The following is a 22774-nucleotide window of genomic DNA, read 5'->3' on the forward strand; positions in this document are numbered from 1 at the left end:
GGACAATTTCAATCTTTGGTTACGTTTCTTTCATGTCACAAACTGGTCTAACAACATCAGGTATTATGCATTCCCAATTTTTAAAAATAATAAGCTTTAAATAGATGTTTTTTTTATAAATGTTTGTAGAATTGGAAAAAGAAGAGTCTCAGTGAAACCTGTTTTAATCATAACAGAGTAATATTGGACATAGGCAGTTCAAAAATTAGAGATTTATAGAAGAATCCACTTTAAAGTTCCTAATTTTTTTTAAAGAAACACACTTATTTGATACAAATCAAGAAAACTGCCTACTTTCTTAAAAGGAGATAAAAATAAACATTTTAATTCTTTTGTCTTCCTTAAATATACTAAAATGTGGATATTTTTAATTTGGAAGAACTACCAAAAATATTGTATGAAAATATTTTTTTGTATCTTAAAACACTGGATTGGTTTGACCAAGCAAATATTTAACTAGTTCAATTGCTACCTTAATTACAAGGAAGAGAAATTTTTAATATAAGTGACCTTTTAAAGATGACAAAAAAAAACCAACAAACCATGTAGACATTAATAAAAGCTAAGCAGCTGAAAACTATTACACAATGTTAGGGTCCTGACAATAAAACATTGAAAATTACCATTAAAATCAACATTTTTAATATAAAGCCAATGCTGTTATAATTATATAAATCCTAACAGACATGTAACAACCATGTAGTAACAAGATCCTAAGACAAAATTACTGTTGAAATGACGCTACCATAGTATGACAATTATAAAATTATCTCAAAGACAATGGAGGATAATTAAGATCATCTTAAAGCAACAAGTAAAAATCTTGGGAAGAGGTATAAATTGAAAAGAAATTCCAATAAAAAACTACAAAAGTTACTGAGATCTGAAGCAGATAGGGAAATCAGCTTCTATACTCACCTTTATAAAAGAGTGTCAGGGGGTGAAATCACTTGTGAAACAGGAATGTTATCATGGATTACATTTACCAACTGTATAGATGCTAATTGTGTATACGAAGGGGAAAAGGCTTTTGAACAAACTAACAGAAAATTCATCTCTGGAATATTATACGATCAAAGTCGCTCTCAATAAAACTTAAAAAAAAAGTTCAAATGCCACAAATAACCTTGAATCTTTCAACTCATCTCAAGTTAAAAATAGAAATTCAAAGTACCCAATAAAATCATGGAAGCTAAAAAAAGTCATGGAAGCTAATATAAAATTTAAATTTGCGATTTCCAAGAAAAACAAATTGTTAAGGTTTTAAAAAGGTTTCCTGATACCACTGACAATTTCTTTCTAAAGCATAGCACAGCATTACCATAAAAAAAGAGAAACCATAGAATTTAATTTTCTGTTAGCCAGCTAATAAAGAAATGAGTTCTTACACACTTTCAAAATTATGAGAAAATACAGTATGCACACATAAAATTGAATATAAAAATATAGTTCTGAAAATAGGGGAAAATTGGATTTGAAATTTCAATATTTTTTTTAAGTTGAATCTATGCAACCTAAAATTCTCCAAGCAGGAATGGTTTCTTTCTGTCAGAAAAAAATATTTCCAAGTAGAATTCCAGACATGTTGAGATTATGCAGAGTTCTTTCTTGTTCAAGAAAGAACCTGTACCACTTCTGAAAGAATGCTTCTAAATGTTCTTTTTATATAAATTTTACTTTTTGGAGAAACATTAAGGCAGTATATTTAGACATAGCTGTATTTACCTATATAACATCCTTTAATAAAATGGCTGAATATTGGTGGAAATGGGAATTTTCACGAGATTTAAAAAAAGGCACTATGGTTGAGGATCAATGGTGCTTACACATAGGAGAAATAAGAAATAGGGTTAGGAAAAAAACATAGAAGTAGAGATGAGTAAATAGCATTTAAAAGAAATAACAGCAAGTGGACAGTTTTGTTCTTATTGAACTTTATGGTAAACACTTCAGTTAAATAGAAAGAACAGTCTTAACTTACATAAGTCCCAAAACTGATCTTGTTTTAAAAGAATGCATGAAGTACTCCAGCAAGGACAGAAGTGGAGAAAAATTGATGATTTTTCAGGAAATCATTTGCAAGAAATTATGTTTGAAGACAGATGCATGATAAGCAGTGCTTTGTGAAATGATTATAATGAGATGTCTATAATGAATTAACCAGAGGAAGAACATTTTATAATTCTTACCAATGTTTAAAAAAATTATTCTTCATATGAACTATTTTGCACAGCATTAGGAAAAAGGAGAATCTTTAAAGCAGACCATTGTACAAAATTACTCTCTAGACGCCAACAGAGACACAGCAAAAATACGCTAACTTCCACACCATCCACCAAACCGAATTAAAAAATATACATAGTATACATATATACATATATATAATTAAATATAAATGAAATATATATATATATATATATATATATATATATATATACTGTGTTTCCCTGAAAATAAGATCTAGCCGGACAATCAGCTCTAATGCGTCTTTTGGAGCAAAAATTAATGTAAAAGACCCGGTATTATATTATATTATTATTACATAAGACTGGGTCTTATGTTATATAAGACGCGGTCTTATAGTAAAATAAGACTGAGTCTTATATTAATTTTTGTTCCAAAAGACACATTAGAGCTAATTGTCCAGCTAGATCTTATTTTCGGGGAAACCCGGTATATAGTAAATGTTTTGATAATCTTTACATATAGGCAGCCCTTGACTTATAAGAATTCAACTTTAAAGGTACAATTTTCTGCAATTTATATTTACAGCATACTATCAATTTACTTTATTATTACAACATTTTATTCAAACACCACATCACTTACACTACCCACTCAGTGAGCTTTTTTTCCTTCCTTCCTATAGTAACGGCCAAACATCTTTTATTGATAAATATGCTGACCTCTAAAAAATGTGGTATGTTACACATCAGTAAGAATCATACCACATAGTGTACATTTGTATCAGCAATAGCTTATTAAATATGGTTTTAAGATGCAATTCTTATACAAATAAAATTCAGTTCTTGGAATATTATAATGTTACTTCTTTCAAAAGACTCCATTTAGATCATTTTGGCATGGAATGTATTTTTCAAAAATGTAACTGGTCATCAGGTTAAGGGCTACTTACATATACTGTTTTGTGCTTAATTTTTATGTACTTCAAAGAAAGTGAAAATAAATGTATTCACGGGCTGTTGGCCTAATTTAGATCAACAGTGGTCATGGGTTTACAAGTAGACTCCGGGTAGTCCCATTTTTGGTTCAAAGGAATTGTCTGCAAGGTAGATCACTTTTGTTTTTCCTCTCCTTCTGTGGACTCAGGAGATACAAGGTGTGGAGGTGGATGAGGGACAAAGGTAAGGTTCTAAAATAAGCCAAGGTCTCAGAAATTCTTCTAAATAGTCCTTGGAAAAGCCCTCATGACAAGGCTAAACTTCTAGAAACTCCCTTGACTATATTCCAGAGCTTTCCTGAATTGGATAAAGGAGCCACTTGCTGCAATAGCTATAGCACTATACTTTGTATGTGCATGTTCTTTAAAATCAGTGGTACTCAGATGTATCTATTAAAGTAGTGGTGTCTGTTGGGATTTGGTACGCACCAACCAGTCATTAGTATGATATCCAGTGACTAAAATGTCACAAATCTATTCCATTTTGTTGACTGGTATTGTTTAAATTACTTCTTTAGTGAGAGAAACATTTGATGTGCAAGATATATCAAAACTCCAATGGGTAAAATTTTCCTCAATGCAATAACTACCATAGATATATTTAAAGTAGAATTGGAGAATGGAAAACGTGATGGTTAATTTTATGTGTCAACTTGGCTGGGATACAGTACTCAGACATTTTGTCAAATGTTATTTTGGATGTTTCTGTGATGGTGTTTTTTGAATGAGATTAGCATTTGGATCATATTACCCTCCATAATATGGGTGGGCTTCATCTAATCAGTTGAAAAAAGATTAACCTCCCCTGAGCAAAAAGGAATTCTGCCAGTAAATGGCCTTTGGACTTGAACTAGAACTCTTCTCTGGGTCTCCAGCTGGCCTACCCTGCAGATTCTGACCTGCCAAGCCTCCACAATCACATGAGCCAATTCCTTAAACTCTCTTTTTCTCTCTGTATGTGTGTGTGTGTGTGTGTGTGTGTGTGTGTGTGTGTGTGTGTATGTGTGTGTGTGTATATATATATATATATATATGTATGTATGTATGTATGTATGTATGTATATGTATGTGCACACACATTCTGTTTCTTGACTAATACAGAAGATTAGGAGGAAAATGTTAAATGTCAAAATTTTAGAATAAACTAACATTTCCTACTTAGTGTAGAAATTTATTATAACATTTTAACATGCCTTAGAATAGAAAAAATATCAAAACCAAATTTTGATTCTTTGAAAAGATCAAAATTGACAAGCCTTTACCTACATAGACCAACTTTAAAAGAAAGAGAGAGGACTCACATTACTGAAATTAGGAATGAAAGAGGGGATACTGCTACCAAACTTGAAAAAATAAAAAGATTACAAGGAAATACTATGAACAACTATATGCCAACAAATTAGATAATTTACACGAAAATGGACAAATTATTACAGATTTACTACTGAAACAGAAAAAAGAAACAGAAAATCTGAACAGAACTTTCACAAGCAAAGGGACTGAATTGGTAATCAAAAATCTTCCCACAAAGAAAAACCCAGGACTATGATAGCTTCACTGGTGAATTATATCAAATGTTTAGAGAATAATTAACACGTTGCGTACGGCGGGGTTTAAATCCCTCATACCCCTCTGTTCCGGCAGGTTTTTAAAAGAAACTACTTTAAAATGCACTCTTCTCTTTAAAGCGTAAATGCTTCTATGTCATTTATTATTTTTCTATGGAATTTTTTAGGATTTACTCACCTATGATGTTAGTAATCCCTCCTGGTGTGATACTGCAGAAAGCAGCTTCCTTTGTTATTAACAAAACACAAATAATTCAATAAAATGTGCAAAGTAAAAAGAGTAAATAGTAAAAACGAGAATTCTCGTTATCCATCCTTAACGCATGGCTCAGAAAAAAACGAAGACTCTTGTGATCCGTACGCAATGTGTTAACACAGTCCTTTACAGATGCTTTCAAAAAATAGTAAGAGTAGGGAACACTTCCCCCCTCATTGTATGAAGCCAGTATTACCCTAATACCAAAATCAGACAAAAATATCATAAAAAGAAAATCTATAGATCAACATCCAAATTCCTCAAAATACCAGCAACTCAAATTCAGCAACGTATAAAAAGGATTATATACCATGACCAAGTGGGATTTATCCTAAAAATGCCAGGTTGGGTCGACATATAAAAATCAATCAATGATATACACTATACTAGTAGAATTAAGGAAAAAAGCCACATGATCATCTCAGTTGATGCAGAAAAATGATCTATAAAAAGATGAAGTAATCTTCAAACAGTTTCTCTACTTCCTTTCCAACCTAGAGGCCTTTTATTTCTTTCCCTTGCCTAACTGCTCTGGCTAACACTTCCAGTATGTTAAATTAAGTGTCAAGAATGTACATCCTTGTGTAGTTTCTGATCTTAGGGTGATCTCATTCAGCTCATGGCTTTAAATTTGATCTAACTCTGACCACTTCCAAATCATTACCCTGAACTCAAAGCTGCCTATCCAACTGCCCATTTGACATCTTTGTTTAGATATCTTAAACTCAATATGTCCCAAATGGAAAACTTGATCTCTACCCCACCTAAATATGGATTCATCATTTACTGAGATGGAAAGACTGTCCCATCTCAGTAAGTTAAAGTTGCTAAGTCCAAAATCCATGCACTCATCGTAATTCTCCAATGTGTCTGAAAATGCTGACAATTCTACTTTCAAAGTGTATCCAGAATCTCAAGTCTTCTCAATCCCTCCACTGATATCTTGGTGCCAGCCACAGTCATTTCTTGTCTGGATCACCACATATCCCCCTGCCTCTGCCCTTGCTCCTTTACAGTCCATTCTCAACTGATCAGCCAGCAGGATTCTTAAACACGTGTACATATCTCGTCATGTCATTGCTCTGTTCAGAATCCTTCCATGATTTCTCATCTCACACAGAAGAGCCAAAGAATCCCCCTCTACCTCTCTCCTCTCCACAACCATTCTGGTACCTCGACAACCTATAAATTCCTCCCTTGTTCACTTGCTCTGACCATAGTGGTCTCCTCACTGATCTTCCGACTCATCAGGGCTCTGCTTCAAGGCCTTTGTCTCAATCCTTGGGACACTCAACCCCACGTCTCCTTCAGGTTTTTGTTCAAACATGACCTTCTCAGGGAGGCCTCCCTTAACCACTGTATTGAAATTTGAAGCCCCATTTCCCCAACTCCCCCATCACCCCATTTTTGCTTATTATTACCATATAAAGTATTATATAATTTATTTAGTTGTCTGTCTCCATCCCTATTCCCAATATGGAAACTCAATGAAAGGATGTTTGTTTTGATCTCTCTTGAAACTCCAGGGCCTAGGACAGTTTAGAACATACAAGGCACTCAATAAATGTTAGGGAAAAAAATCTAGAAATAATAGCATTATAAGAAAGTTTTATTTCTGTAAATACCAGAAAAAAACTGCTAACCAGAGCTGAAGTGGTTTTCTCTTGAGGGAGAACATGGGACTAGGGAGGAAGACGGAAAGGGTCTATTTGGGTTGCAAGACTTGCAATAAATACAACTTGATTTTTAAACAATTTATTAAATAGAGCCATGTGAAATTGCTGACATTCTGTTGGTTTTTGACCTAGCAAAACAGCAATTTCATATGCTTCAACCTAATGCATATATTACTTTGCTAAAACTACAAATTTTTAAATTATCTTCAAAAATTATGGTATGGGGAACACAAAAGAAAACTCAGAAGACAGGGAGGAAACAATTCACAAACTTGGCTATAAAAATTAAAATATCTCTATGTTGTGAAACTTGCATAGAAAAGGTAAAATCCAACCAAAAGACCAGAAGTAAATGCACACAACAGAGGATACAGACACACAACTCATGACACAGAAAGAGCTCATCAAATTAACAGAAGACTGATAAAGAACCTGGCAGAAAAAAATAGGCAAAGAAATGATAATTCAAGGGGAAAAAAAGAGAAACTAATAAAAAGTTAGAGTATTGCACTAAGTCACAGTATATTTAAGGTGGTTATCAAATAACACTTTTACCATAAAACAATTTTGCCATTTATGTTAGTATGCTGCTTGTGAGATCTCTTTTAAAAATGCATGAGATCTGTAGGTACTTGGAGGATTTGTCTTTTGGGGGGAAAACAGAATTCCACAAAACAGTCAATTTGCTGAATGTATTTATAACAAAGTAATAATATACTAGAATAAAATAATACAGTAGTCTCCCTTTTCCTCCCGGGGATATGTTCCAAGACCTCCAGTGGATGCCTGAAATCAGACAGTACCAAACCCCATACATACTGGGTTTTCCTATACATACATACCTACGATAAAGTTTAAATTATAAGTTAGACACAGTAAGAGATTAACAATAACTAATAATACAATTGTAACAATATACTGCAATAAAACGTATGCATATGTTGTCACTCGTTTCAGGGGATCCCCTGCTGAATGAAGTCGTCATAAGCTCTGTTTTCTGGTACAACATGTTGCCATCAATCAGAACACATTTCCTGTTCATGTTTTCTACTCATGAATTTAATGTCTTTTCCATCGTAACTAAGCACTTACCACACACTGTGGCTGTAACTTTAGCCGTCTGAGGTACAACAGCGCAACTAGCACAAATTCATTTTTCCTTCTTCGCAATTTCATGGATAGAAGATTTGTTCTTACCATAGATCTTAGCACCCTAAGCCTATGATTTTTCTTTTCCCCTTCGTTTTTACATCCAGAAATTTCATCTTTTCACTTAAAGGAAGCACTTTACAACTTCTCTTTGGCATATCTAAATTGCCAGCACCACTACTGTTGCGCTTTGGGCCATTATTAAGTACAATAAGGGTGTCTTGAACACAAGTACTGCGATATGGCGACAGTGGATCTGATAACTGAGATGGCTACTGAGTAACTGGGCAGGGAGTGTACATAGCATGGAGACAAGGGACAAAGGTATGTCTCACATCCCTAGCGGGATGGGGTGGGATGGTGGGAGTTTCATCACACTACTCAGTAAGGAGAGCAATTTAAAACTTACGAATTGCGTATTGAATTATTTCTGGAATTTTCCATTTAATATTTTCAGACTGCAGTTGACCATAGGCAACTAAAAACTGTGGAAAGCGAAACGGCAGATAACGGAGTGGGGTGAGGTAGGGAAGTTCTGTATATAATATATATATATGTATATATATATATATATAAAACCAGAGACTGTGATCAAATTTCTTTTTCTGGAAAAGAAGCAATTTCAAATCTGAGGTCGTCAGCTGAAGTGTTTCCTTAAAAGAAGGAACTTTTATCAGAAACACTATTACTTTTCGCACCCTATTATCTCATATCCTTTTAATGAAAAAAACAAAGTCTTTTTATTGTATGCTTCTCTTCTGAGGTGCCTTGCTAGATTCCCTTGACTCAGTCATAGCTAAACAAACTTTTGAGTGCATGAATCTATGGTAGTCTCTTAATGTACATGTGTCAGAACAAACATTTAGACCAGAAAGAAATAATGTCATGATGCGCTTATATTAAAACACATTGGCCATATTTTTCGCTTTGCCATATTAAGGTATGGAAAGAATAACTGTAGTTTCTTTCTGGTCTAAATGAAGAGCAGGAGTTGAATGGAGTGGGATCATCAGGGCTTGCAAATTCAAAAGCCTATAGAGTCGAGATAGGGAGTAAAAACTTAAGTCGCATTCTGTCAACACTAATACATTTTGCACAACATTTAGTTGTCAAAGAAATAGGTTGTCCCATGTTTCTTTAAATACTCTTTGGTTACTTTTATTTCCCCACATTTGAGATCATGGATAAAGAGGAATACTTCATTAGTATAATACAAGCAATAACGTTAGGGGAATGTCTAGTGACATGCTGTCTCAGTACTGACAAGTAATAAGGATGGTGGGGGCTGTGTTGAACTGGAGAGCTTGTTTTATTTAAGGAGTCAACTGGAACTCAACTCCAGCTAATTATGAGGCGCTAAGAAATGAAGATCTAGTTAGGTCAAATCTTTTGTTTTGTCAAAGGAGCCAGAAATTTTTACATGAAATTTCTGTGCCTAACAAAAATGTATCTTTTGTCTAAACACAACCTAAAGGCTGTGATCCATCAGTTTGATATAAATTATTATATGATTCATGATATTACCATTTTACCTAGATGGTGTCCTATTTTCATCTGTAATTGGGTGATACAAAATGGTCTCTGGGAACACAGAGCCCTCTGCCTTTTCCAAAGAAATCATTTTTCTGGGTCATGTGGTATCTGAATGCTTAAACTTACCTGCTAATGACAAATTATTTTACCTACGTACTCTTGCAGTCTCAATTTCATCTAATCTAGTCTGCTTCGGGGCTTTGTTCAATCAATTACTTCCTATCGCAGACAGTCAATCCTTTACCATCACTTCCATCATCTCTGTCTATAAAACTGATCTTATTTTCCTTTCCCACTAAAATATTCCTACACTCAAATATAAAAACCCATCTGGAACTCAACTGCTTCCTTTCTTTCACTGTCTGCTGTTAATCCTTGACACCTTGCAATTTGGCTTCCAGAAAGTTGTTTCTCAGCTGTGATCCGTGACTCCACGTAACAATGGAGTTGTTGCCAGAGCCAATGACATTCTATCAGAACTCATTTTCTCTGAACTCCCTAAAGAAAACCATTTTACTGTTCACCTTTGCTTTTGTACTTTAGTTTATGTCTACTGATTAAATATGAATTTAATAAAACTCCTACATGCTTTAAGAGATACACAGATTAAAAACCCATTATTTTGTTTTTTTGGATAGAATTTTATACAAAGGATAATGTGAGTGCAAAAATCAGGCAAACTGTTGAAAAATGTGTAAATTACTGAGCCTGCCATTGAAGAGCTCACACTATTAAGTGCCACGTTAAATTTTCAGTCCTACCATCTACCCATCTCCCAAACTTAAATATGCCTTGTGCTCTGCAACAGTGAACTCTCTCCGTGCTATTGCTTCTACCTTCATCCTCTGCTGCTAACTATAATTCCCCCTAATCCATGGTGCCCAGTTTTAACGCCATGCCTTGAGGGACCAGGTCCCTCACTGCTTCAGGCTGAGAATATCATCACCTCTTCTGAATTAAGGCATTTTACGTGACACTCAGCCGATAACGTTCTACGCCAGTTGTTCAGTGGAGGGATGTACACTTACCACCTAATTGACAGAGTATAAGCCCTTAAAGTCAGGGAGAGTAGCTATCCCACTTTCTCTTTCTAAGGGACGTAAAAGCTTGCAGTCACAGCTGTCCATCTCTTCACCTCTCAGGTGGTATCCTCCCACACTGACTCTGGCTTGTCTATGAGGCTGTTTTAGCTAATGGGACGTTAGCAAATGTGATGTAAGCAGAGGCTTCAACGTACCAGCACTACACACATACCAGACATTGTTTTCTCTGTTGCTCCCTGGAACTCAGAGACCACTAACTTACTGGAGGGAGAAAAACTACATGAAACAGAAACAAGTGCCCCTAGCTCAGCAACCCCATCTCTCCAGACCAAACAGACCCTAGCCAAACCACTAGACTGCACAGACTCACCAAGCCAACACACGCCAGAAATGCCCAGCTGACCACAGAATCAGAAGAATTAAATGCTGCTGTTTTAAGCTATTAACGCTTCTGAGGATGTAAAGAGAACACTGTTATTCTGGCACACTGTTATTCTGAAATTGAGTAAAGAATTAGTGAAATTTTAACCTCTCTCTGATCATCCAATTCTCTCTTAATAAATTATAGTTTTTCTAGACTAAAAACTGGATACTCTATATTTCTGCACAGGGTTTTTTCTTTGTAGAATGAAAAACTAGAGAGCAACATATTTTAAAGGATAGGGTAGAGGTATATAGCTACATAGATGTAGATTTGAAATCACAGTTGGCCATTTACTGTCTCCAGGTCCCTAAGTAAATCCGGTAAACTTTCTGGGCCTCGGTGTCCTTTTTGTAAAGTGAATAAAATAGCACCAATTTCACAGTATTAGAAATAATATATATTAAGTACGAAATATAATATCTGGCACAATTCTTCAATAACCAAGAGATATGATCATATACAGTTGACCCTTGAACGACACGGGGGTTTAGGGTGCCAACCTCCATTCAGTTGAAAATCCATATAGAATTTTGACTCCCCCAAAACTCAGTTGTCCCTCAGTATCTGCGGGGGATTGGTTCCAGGACTCCCATGGATAGTAAAACTTGCGGATGCTCAAGCCCCTTCTATAAAGCAGCACAAAACAACGCATACATACACAACCGCCAACTACCAACCTTGGATGAAAAATATTGTTTTGATCCATGGTTCATTGAATTGGCGGATGTGAAACCGCCAGGCTGACTGTATATTTATTGGAAAATATTTACATATAAGTGGACATGCACAGTTCAAACCTGTGTTGTTCAAGTGTCGACTATACATCAATATTAATCTGAAAATAAAGAAGTTGAAGCAGTTATCTATAAATTTGTGTTTCTACACTATTACCTCTCACGACTGCAAATAGAGAACTTGTCATTGTGCCAATGCATGGCAAGAGTGGGAAAGGTCTGAAGGGAAATGCAGGTGATAATTCTGATGTCTTTACAATTCCTAGGTATCTTGATTTTTGTTTATACTATCTCTTGGCATCTCCCAACTGGAAAGATTTCCTTCCAATACAGGTTAGCATGTTAATCGTAAAGTTTCATTATATTTGGAGCTGTTCAGTCAATGGTTAGTTAGGGCGCAGTGTTAGGGAATAATAAATCATTAGAAAACATAACCGAAAGTTCTTTACGAAGAAATAAGTTACTTAGAAGTTTCAAGTAACTCATAACTAACCAGATAATTCAGCAAAGTCCAGATACCATAGTTAATGGAGTAAAACAACTTAGCACAAATAGATGCTTTTTCATCCTCTCTCAAAAACTATATGATTTACAAAAATATAGCATCTGGAAGTCTTCTTGAATAATAACCAAAGCACACTATGAATTCCTTTGTGTCCAACCCATTGAGCCTGTTTAATATAAAGGTTCATGCTACCCCCCACTAAACATCAGGACATGCTAATGCAAATATGCTCATTTAAGATCAAACAATATCATGGTTTTGAAGAAAGCAACAGAAAGAAAGAAATCCTTTTCCATGACCAATTGCTCACCTATATAGGTTCCACTGTTGTTACCAGCATAGTCAGCATCTTCTGGATGGAGTGTAAAAGCATACAGAACAAAAGCCAAGAAATAAAGCAGAAGTTAGAAGCCCAGCCACAGATGCAAAAAATAAATTACTTAAAACAATTATGTAAAGCACAGCATAGAACAGCCCTCACAATGCCACTCTTAAACATAAAACATTGTGTTTTATATTTAACATAAAACATTTTGTTTTATATTTAAGTTTAAAGTAGCATTTGAAACACCATGCAATTCTTTTTTCAACCTTCTTCAGAGGTTTCTTGACGCAGTTCCAAGAAAATTAGAAAAGACTTGCCTGAGACGTTTATACTTTCACAGTTAAGGAAATGACAACACTTGATCCCCAAAGTAAATTTATTTTTGTAAGTCAGGCTCTTTGATAATATGTAAAATATAGCACTTATTTTGGCTCACTGGATTAGACAGAAAGGTTAAGACTAAGATACATCCTTTCTTTTGATAGAAAGAGATTCTGTGTTGGAAAGAAATAAAGGCATAATATTTCAATTTTTATTTTGGTTTTAAAAATGAACAGATGAAAACATTTAAAAATAAACAATGTGCTACTGATTATTTCTAGGAATTAACTGAATACTGGGCTATGCATGTCTTAAAACTTATGTAAGTAGAGGAATACTTATTATTTAGGCCTCTAATCTTCACATAAATGTACTTCTGGAACTAACAGCACAGCTTGTGCAGAAATCAAATAATTGAGATTTTCCCCACATTCTTACGTTAATATAAGTCTTTCAATATATTTGAATAACATTATTTTTTTAATGTACCTTTATTGAAGACTACTGACAGAGGAAAAAAACATAATATACTATTTCAGATTACTTTCTCTATTTCTGTTATATGAAGGAAAAAAAATACATTCCTTTTTAAAACAAAGTCCAACCATGATTTTTGGTTCTGTAATGTCAAGGTGGAAGTCTGGATGTACAATATTTCATCAACTGCTTGTTATATTCAATTTAATCCCACATGTATGTGCACTAAATAAAATTACTAGACTATGCAGGGAAGCTTTTGTACATGTACCTTTCATTTCCTCTGAGAAGCACAAAAAAAATGAGAAAGGAAATGATTAAATGTGCAGAAAATACAATTAAAGTAGGAAGATGTTGCATCCAAGGGAAAAAAAAATCCACCTACCACACTCAACTGTTTCCTCATCTTAGAAAAGCCAAAGGAAAAAAAACAAATGTATTTTAAATATTTCAAAATTATTAATCAACAAATAAATAAAAGTTATGAAAAACTACATTTTAGACTGCACTGTAGCCTTGGTCTAAAAAGAATGTACATACCTAAGCAGTAAAAGCACAAAGCCTTCATATAGCTTATTAAATACCCAAATGGGAAATATAATGAGAAACTGTCAGTGTTTTTTCAAAATAATATCCTCAGTAAGGGGATCATACTTATTTTTCATAGAACAGTTCTGTGTGTAAACTAATGTGTCTCTTCAACACAGGATATTTCATGATAAAAATAGTAAAAAGAAGATAACCTTTTAGAAACAACCAATCTGGCCCATAAAATGTCTAAATATCCTATAAGTTGAATAATATCCTGACAATTATCGACTTATTACACATGTCAAATGAGTCCGGCAGAACCTTTTATTTTTCATTCTGTCTATATATTATTTCATGAAAGGTATTTAAAAAAGTAATCCTAAACAATGTTTGAGTTACTAATAGGTCAGCAATAAGAGTTAAGTTTGACTTAGGAAACTCACCTTCAGTTAAAGGTGGAAAAAGAACTGGCAGTTTAACAGAAGCAACATCTACCCATGAGTCAAGGTAGAACATATTTTGCTACATGACCTTACAGAGTGAATTGGACTGATCAGAACAGTTCTCTGCTTGTTTATGTCTCTAAACTACAGAATGGCAGTCATAGAAAACACTGAGGAGAAATTGTATACCATGGTATTTTTACTTTTCATATACCTATGGCTCCTCAAACTGTACAGTATTTGAACAGTATTAGCAAAACGATGAGCAAATCATTATTATTCAGGCTCATATTATGAGTCACCCATGTTGTGAGTTTATACTCAATTCTTAGCTCTGAAATACAATGTGCATCAAAACAAATTATTAGAAAACAAACAATAAACCATGCTATATGGATTAGCCAAGCCAAACAACTAGGCATGGTAGAAATAATAAGATTGATTAGTCTGCAATCTCAGACACTCCGCCATAATGGAGATTGTTAAACAGAGAGTGCATTTCTGATAGGAACAACAAGACAGATTGAGTATTGCACCCCTGATTAGAGAACCAGTACCAGCCCCGTAAAGTAGATCATAAAAGCCATGCCACACACACAAACACACACAACCCCCCAAATTAAAAACAAGCCAATCCACAATAAAAATAAACATCTCTAATATATATATTACATATAGTATATGTATATTTCATATCCTAATAAAAGGATATACTGCATAAATTCTCAAAAAAGTATTTCTTCCACACAAAAATAGTAAGGGAATTTTTTTAGCTTAATAAAACACACACATATATCTCCAATAGCAAGTATCACGCTTAGTAGACATCCAGCAGGAAAAGCAAAGACACATTTCCTTACACGCATTTGCAAGTTTGAACAAACAGGAAAACTACATACAAGGTTGATCTCGGAAGAGAGTTGGGATACGTGCATGATTCTTACTATGGTAAGGTACTGTTCTGTACACATTAAATACGTAAACTTATTTAATTCTCCAACAACTCTATGAAGCCAACACTATTATCCTCATTTTACAGATGGGAAATCAGAGGTACAGAGAAACGAAGCAATTGGAAATGGCAAAACTGGGATTTGGACACATGCAGTCTGGCTGCAGGCTCGAGTCTTTAACTCCTATGTTATACCGTCACACCCAAATCACTTCTTAATTACTCAAATTGCAAGCCAGAAAATAGGAGCTGGGGGAGAGAGAGGTCAAGGGAAATAAGTTTCTTTCAAGATTCCTGTCTATGCCCACCGCCTCCCACCACACCAGCCTCCTGGCCCCAGCCCTGAAGCTTCAAGCCCTCAAGTGTATTTCTCATGACAGGAGAGCTGGAGGAGGGCCATCTCCTCTCCCCGGCCTCAGCAGGAGTCCACTCTCTACCTCGTCAAGCACTGATGAGCAAGATGGGAAAATTGTAAAAAGCACAGAAGAGAGGCCAACAGGTCACAAAGAGCTATTCTGCTGTCTTCAGAGAACGGAGTGGAAAGGCTCTCATGAAGAGCATTTGATGAACTCTGCACTACAGGGCAGGAGAACTTCCTGCTGCTGGATGCTATGCTGAGGGGGCACGTCTGGCACTCTGGACAAGTGGAAAAACTGCATCTCTCTAGATGCGCTATTATTCACAGGGGCAGTTAAATTCCTACTCTAGAAACTGCTTTCTTAAAACACCCTCCACCTCTCACTGCAATCTCGGCCTACAGGTCTGCAATAAGCCATGACCACTAACCAGGCCCCTAAACATTAATCAACTCTCTTACCTGCACGGCACTGGGTGTTCCGGACAAAAGGCAAGAGACAGTATGACTTAGAAACCTTCATATGGAGCAGCTAAAAGCACATCCCCTGATAGTGTTTTATAAGCAACATCTTCATGTATGGAAGGAGAATACGGTTTACTGAGACAAAAAGTGAGCAATAAAATTAGAAAGGCCTTCACCTCAATCATCTCATGACATTAAGTAATCAGAAGTGCAGTTTACAGCTCAGTTCATCCTCACCTCTTTCCACACAAACTGTGAACTTTGGTATCTTTTTAAAACCCCATGTTTCTGCTACACAAAATCCCACCAATATTAAGAAAATGACTGACAAAGTTGTAGACAAACTAAATGTAAGAACATAAGCCATCCATTTGTTAATTTTTGAATTAACTTTATGGGTTAACATTCTAAACAGACATCGTTTAAGATGCCAGGAGAAAGGAGCTTACTCAGCTTGAAAAGCTGGATTATAACAACCTGTGGAGTAATATTATATGTATGTGTATGTGTATGTGTATGTGTATGTGTATGTGTATGTGTATGTGTATGTGTGTGTGTGTGTGTGTGTATATATATATATATATATATATATATATATATATATATATATATATATAATTCTCCAATGTTTGGCCTTCCAAAATATTGGTACCATGTAGAGTGAATTCATTCATTTACTCAGTGTTTAAATTCTGTTGTTGGTAGGCTGTGACCTTCAATCCACAAAATGCCTGTCTCTGAATGAACTTGGTTACACCCTTTTTGAAAGGACATACTTTGGCTGCAGTTAAAGATCTTTTTTACCCACATGATAACAATCACAACTTGTTAAAACAAATTTTAAAATACAACATTTTGTATTTTTACCTTCTAATCTTCAAAAGGTCAAAAAAAGTATACATTTAGGATTTTTTTATTACAAGAATCCTGTAGGAGCTATTTTGTCACAGAAAAATTTTAAATGAATATTATTCAATCAGCAGTGTTAGACATTGTCAGACATTTGTACTTTGATAACTAAAAAAGGAAACTGAGCACTCTAAATAAATATCATACTTGGATATTCTGCCATAAAATACACCATATGAATAAGAGCCTTTTTAAAACACCATACAGACTGGATTTAAATATAAATTGAAGTTAAAGTAATGTTTATGATATTCAGAGGACAATTCTTAAATACTTTGATTTTAATAGAAAGGGAACGAACAATATTTCAAGTAATCAAAGAAATTCATTTTTCTTTTTAAAAGTTAGGTGATATCATATTGCTTTACATATGAAACTAAACTATAAAAATAAGCTTTTGGCAGAAAAATCATACAGTACTTTAAAGTATATCGACACACAAATTGCAAGCTGCCAATTGTCATGAAAACCCCTCCTATATGCTACTTGAGACACAAGATACCCTCTTACTCATTTCCAAAACACTTAACCTGTGTCTTTCATGTAATAATCTAAAAGTTAGTCATATCAAAGAAAAACCTATCGGACTTCCTGGCCTGCTCCTGTGTCTCTGTGACATAATCTCCATTATGTGAGATCCTATCATTGGATGAAAGAGGGAGGGAGGGAACACAAAATTCTATTAATAATTTTTTTGCTGGATGAGCTATTTTCCAAAAAAAATAGGAGAGGAGAAAGAAAAGGTGAGTCCCTATACCAAGCTTCTAAGATTTAGGAATGATTTTTTTGAGAGCTTATGTTTTAGTTTTTAGGTATGCTTCATTTTAAAAGGCAAATTATATTGCTCGATAAGCTTACTTTCTGGATATATGGTAGATAAGGGAGGGGAAAAAAACAAGCATCAAAAATGAACACCAAACACACTTAAGAGTTTTGCATAATACCAACTACTTTGAGCTTTAAAGCCATTATGCTTTTTTCCTTCCCTTATCTACCATATATCCAAAGTAGTCAGTATTATCATGGCTCCTGATTTTATTTACTATGGAGCTGGGATCCAGTGTTCTAGTAAATATATAAGCAAAGATAATAGGACTGGGATTCTCCATTCCTTCTTAACTCCTATGTTGACATTAACTGAATCCCTATAGTTCCAGAGCCATCTTCCATGAACTTTTCCTCCATGCAAACTTTAGTTATGATGATACACTGTGAATCAAATAAAGAGTAAAATCATAGTAATACAAGCAACAACTTTGTGAAAAAAGTTAGCTGGCCAATTTGGTACATATTATTACCCGACTAAAGTTATTATTCTAAATTCAATGCTTAACAATATCTTCCTAGGTTTTAAATGCATTTATAAAAATTTAGTGCAGAAAATTTTTATCAGCGTATTTTTTCATAAACTTATAAACATCAACATGATGGAATTATTCTTCTTTTAGAAATTTTACATTAAATAAAAAACTTTTCTTAAAACCTATTCTATGAATTATTCAAAGTCATAAAGATAAAAGATTTTATATCAACTTTCTGGGGTTTTTTTCAGAGCCTTATTCTATAATTTAGCACAGAGCATTATAACACGAATGTCCTATTCCAAAAATCTAAGTACCAAATGTTGAAGTCCAGGAAGTGTTCAGTCAGATGGCCTTTACAAAATTTAGTTATATAAAGAATCACTATCAAATACACAGGTTATAAAACAAAGTGCTTTTAAATACCTTTAAAAATGTTCACAACCAGTACAATGAGTTTTGCATAACTTTTGAGTTTAGGGGTTTCTGAGACAACATCAAAGAAATTTCAAATGGAATTTTAATTCTTTTAGAATAAAGACACTAGCTTTCTATTTAATTTTCATAGACATATACTGTCTCTCTGAACAAGATCATATATACTATATACTACTGATTTAATTTGGATAATATTGACCAGATTTATTTTTATTTAAAAATAAAGAACATCTGTATATGGGAACAAACAATTCATCTCTCAGTGAATCAGAATCTAGTAAAAAAAAAAAAAAAATTTAAATAAAAAAGAGGTAGACAGAAAAGAGAAAGAAAGGGTGAAAGAAGAATCAGTAAGCATTTTTAAATGGTATTCAAGAGGCAGAAAAAGAAAAAAAACACTAAAACATCCTAAAGAGGACATTTCAGTAAAGATAAATCTGGGAATAAATATTACTCAGATTTAAATATTGAAGTATTAACATATAAAAGAAATTATGCAAGTCAACAGACAAAAAGCCTCCACTACAATTAATGTTTCTACACACACATACATACACACGCACACCCCCCTCACATTCACACACGTTTATACTGAAACCAGTTTGGGGAGAGGGATTAAAAAGACAATCTATCCATTTTGTATGTTTCTTTAAACATATTTATCAAAATTTTGAAATAAATAAAAATTCATAATTATATCAAATTGTACATTTTGAAGTTGCCTAACACTCAAATTTGAGGATGGAATCATATTCAAGTATAATCACATTTATTTCATTTTCTAGCTACACATATTTTATCCCACGTGCACCAACTATATTAGAAATGTGCCAGCCCCAAGTTTAAAAAACCCTCAAAGAGCAAGTCAGGTGGATGCCTCAGAGACCCTTTGAACTAGATGAGTTACCAGTGAAAATTCATCACACTTTAAAATAATGCAATGTTCTGGTTACACTTTAAGCTTTCTGATGTCACAATACATGTGGCATTGTATGACAAGTGTTTTTTCCTTTTGCTCAGACAGTGAAGCAAGAACAAGCAGGCTTTTGAATCAGTGCTGCACTTGAAGTATTTGCTTGTTTAGGAGATTTATACCGACTGTAGTTTGGCTCTCTTATAATGTCATTCCTGGGCTATAAGCTTCTACAAACTGACAGAAATAACAGGAGATGTGAAAAATGCAACAATACTAAAAACAGATGTTGGTGTAAAATTCCAGGATCATTTATTTGCTCATTTTGCCTTTTAATGTACAATTTCCATACTGAAAACAAAGAGCTTTTTTTTTTTTTTTTTAACTCTTAAAATAACTAGAACTATGAAACATTTAGAAGAGATGAAGTAGAACATTTATGGGATGGGGACTTGAGAAAAGAGGGAAGTAATGAGAAGCTAAGACAAGGGTAGGTTGAAAGAAAGAAAAAAATGCACCTAAATCTACACTATCTTTTTTAGTAATCCCACATCATCCTTTTTCTTACTCTTACTTTCTTTTAGTCTAGTCTGGTAATAACTCCAAACAGACAAATTAAGGGCTAGAGTTACCATGATTCTGGATAAACAAGAAACTAAAAGGAAGAACAATTAATTGTTCTCAGGCACAGTTGCTTTTGTGCCCAACAATGTGGTGGATATTTCCCCCTAATCTTCACCAAAAAATACCTTATCCAAACCTCCTGGCTTTGGAGAAATAAAGGAGCTGCATTTGCAGTTACATTTGTAAAATACCTAAATTCATAAATCAAAGAGTGTAGCAGTTATTAGTTCTTTTTTTAAAGAATGAGTCATGGGTTTATTATAAATAACTCCAAACACACCTTTCTTCAAAAGATTCACTTTTCTATTCCTACTATGAATTTCTTATTTGTTTGGTTCCTATGAAATGATGTTCCAAAAGCTATCACAAGGTAATATGATCTCTCATTCTACCACAAATACCTGCTTTAAATAGTCAAAAATAAACAGCAAGATTTGGTTATTCCGAATTCGTATTAACAAACTTACATGATTTCCTGTTGGAAAGTTTCAGGGGCTGAACTATTATTTCTGGTCGTCTCAGAGCCAATCTCCTGGGGAAAAAGAAGGTCAATATGCCTATCAATTTTCAGTCCAGATCCAAGGCTAATATAACACCAAGATATTAAAAGTCTTAAGGAAAAAAATGGAAAGTTAGGGGGGAAATGAACATGATGCAATCTATTCAAATTAAGAAATAAATCCTCTACTTTCAAATTTTTATAAATTATCCCCACTCCAAAATCACTCTTCTTTTCCGTCTTTCACATCAATACAGTTTCAGATATTATGTGCTATTTTCCATTTGCTTCGTAACAAAAACCGTCTATGACCTGGTACTGTCATATTATTTTTGGTCATTATTCATAGTTAGTTAGACAAAACAGAAATCTAAACCTGAGGGATAAAGGATTCTAAGGCAAGGTTTTAGTGCTTATTTTATCACAACCATGCTGGAGTGATATTTTGCAGAGAACAAAAGGTCACTTGAAGAAAGGCCATCATTACTTGCCAGTAGCTCACCTTTCCTGGAAGTGCTTTGAAGGAATCAAGCCTGCCCTGGGATTGGAATCACCTTCATGCTTTGCTTGCCACCATGTTGCATCATCTTGGCTCATAATCTGAAGAATATCTCCCTTTTTGAAAGAAAGCCCAGCTTCCTTACATGGAATTGCTTTATCCTCATTAGGGTCATAGTCAAAGAGGGCTTTGATAAACATCTGGAAGAAAGTTTCATTTAAAATGAATAAATACTTTTTAAAATGTGAAATCACCAACATTCTTCAAACTCTGATTTAAGAATAATTTTTTAAAAATAGAATATTATAATAAATTTGTTTTGACAAAGAAGATGTGCACTAGATGGAAAAACACTAGTCTCCCTACAAAAAAGATTTTTAAGGAATAATTACCTTGCCTTCTTTAGATGGTGTCTCCTCTTTGATGCTGGGTATGATCTTAAAGGTAATTGCTCCCTGAGACTGAGCCTGATATCAGAGGAAAGAAAGGGTTATAAGGAAACTTCTAGAGCCAAGGAGAAAGAAGGCAAAATAAGTTAGAAAACTAAATGTTTCTGAAATTTACAAGCTTGGGGTTTCTACTCTTAGATCAAAATGAGGAAACTATTTTTGTAGAAATTCCTGTAACATGAGAAAGCACTAAAGTTTGTCAAATAACTTAAAAAACAAACTACTAAATCCACTTTTACCTCCTGTGCGCTTTTAAAATGCCAATGAATATATTACCATCCATGTCAAGTTACTCGAAAATGGAAACACAGAATATGCACAGTGACTTATAGACAATAATAACTGTTGAGAACTGATAATGTGCAAGATTGAGACTATTACATTTAAGTATTAGCATCCATGTTTTAGAAACAAGACACCTATATTGTCAGTAATGAGGATATAAATATATGATTCAATTAGTTGCAATGCTCATCAGAAAAAATAATAAAGAATATTCATCTCTATTATAGTCTGGTGAGTGAAATACCAAATGTAATAGATTCATTTAAAAAATGAAAGGATTGAGTATTCCAATTTAATTAGAACAAGCAGCCATACCAATAACTCTTAGCTGAGTATCTCAGACAACAGGTCTTCCTTTGATAAACTCTCATGTCATTCTCTAGCATTTATCATTAACAATATCTAAATAATTATTTATAGAATTGTTTCTTAATATCTGTTACCCTGCTAACTGTAAGCTCCATGAAAGCAATAAATATCTGGCACATATTTAATAGGAATGAGAGAGGGGGAGAAGAGGCAGATAGGGAAGGAAGGAAAGGAGAGAGGGGAGAGGGGAAAATGGGTAGGTCTCTCTGAGGCTCACTATCAATGGAGTGCTGGTAAACCAGGATTCTGTTTTATAAAAAATAAAAAGAAAGGGAAAAAAAAAGGCCCCGATTTGTATTGTTTGCCAATTTCCATGGTATAAATACTCCCACCATAGCCAATTTCAATTTACCAGTGTGAAGTCATTGAAAGCCAAGCTGGGAAGAGTTGCATAGAATGAGCTGTTACAAACATGAGAAGGAGCTCCAGCACAGCATAGACTCAAGTAACATGGGGTTTTAATAGTACAAATATCAAAATTTTATAAAGAAATGATTTCAAAATGGTCATATCATTGTTAGTGCTTAACATAAAAGTAACTCACAAATCT

General features: G+C 34.2%; 1 protein-coding gene across 3 annotated transcripts in view; it reads right to left on the reverse strand.

The window, feature by feature from the left end:
• The window catches only part of MPP7 (MAGUK p55 scaffold protein 7), a 241825-nt gene that overhangs the window by 38935 nt on the left and 180116 nt on the right, over positions 1-22774 (reverse strand). For 2 of the 3 annotated variants that reach the window (XM_088789450.1, XM_088789453.1), the window contains exons 9-11: positions 21514-21588; positions 21125-21321; positions 20591-20655 (exon numbers count right to left, since the gene is read on the reverse strand). In XM_088789450.1, the coding sequence (XP_088645576.1) occupies positions 20591-20655; positions 21125-21321; positions 21514-21588 (337 nt within the window). Of the gene's footprint in view, positions 1-12379; positions 12419-20590; positions 20656-21124; positions 21322-21513; positions 21589-22774 lie in introns of all 3 variants that reach the window. The other variant, XM_088789457.1, reaches the window with a different exon arrangement.

This window comes from Rhinolophus sinicus, chromosome 1 (genome assembly GCF_057876585.1).
Source record: "Rhinolophus sinicus isolate RSI-liver-muscle chromosome 1, RSI-T2T, whole genome shotgun sequence".
Taxonomy (NCBI): Eukaryota; Metazoa; Chordata; class Mammalia; order Chiroptera; family Rhinolophidae; genus Rhinolophus; species Rhinolophus sinicus.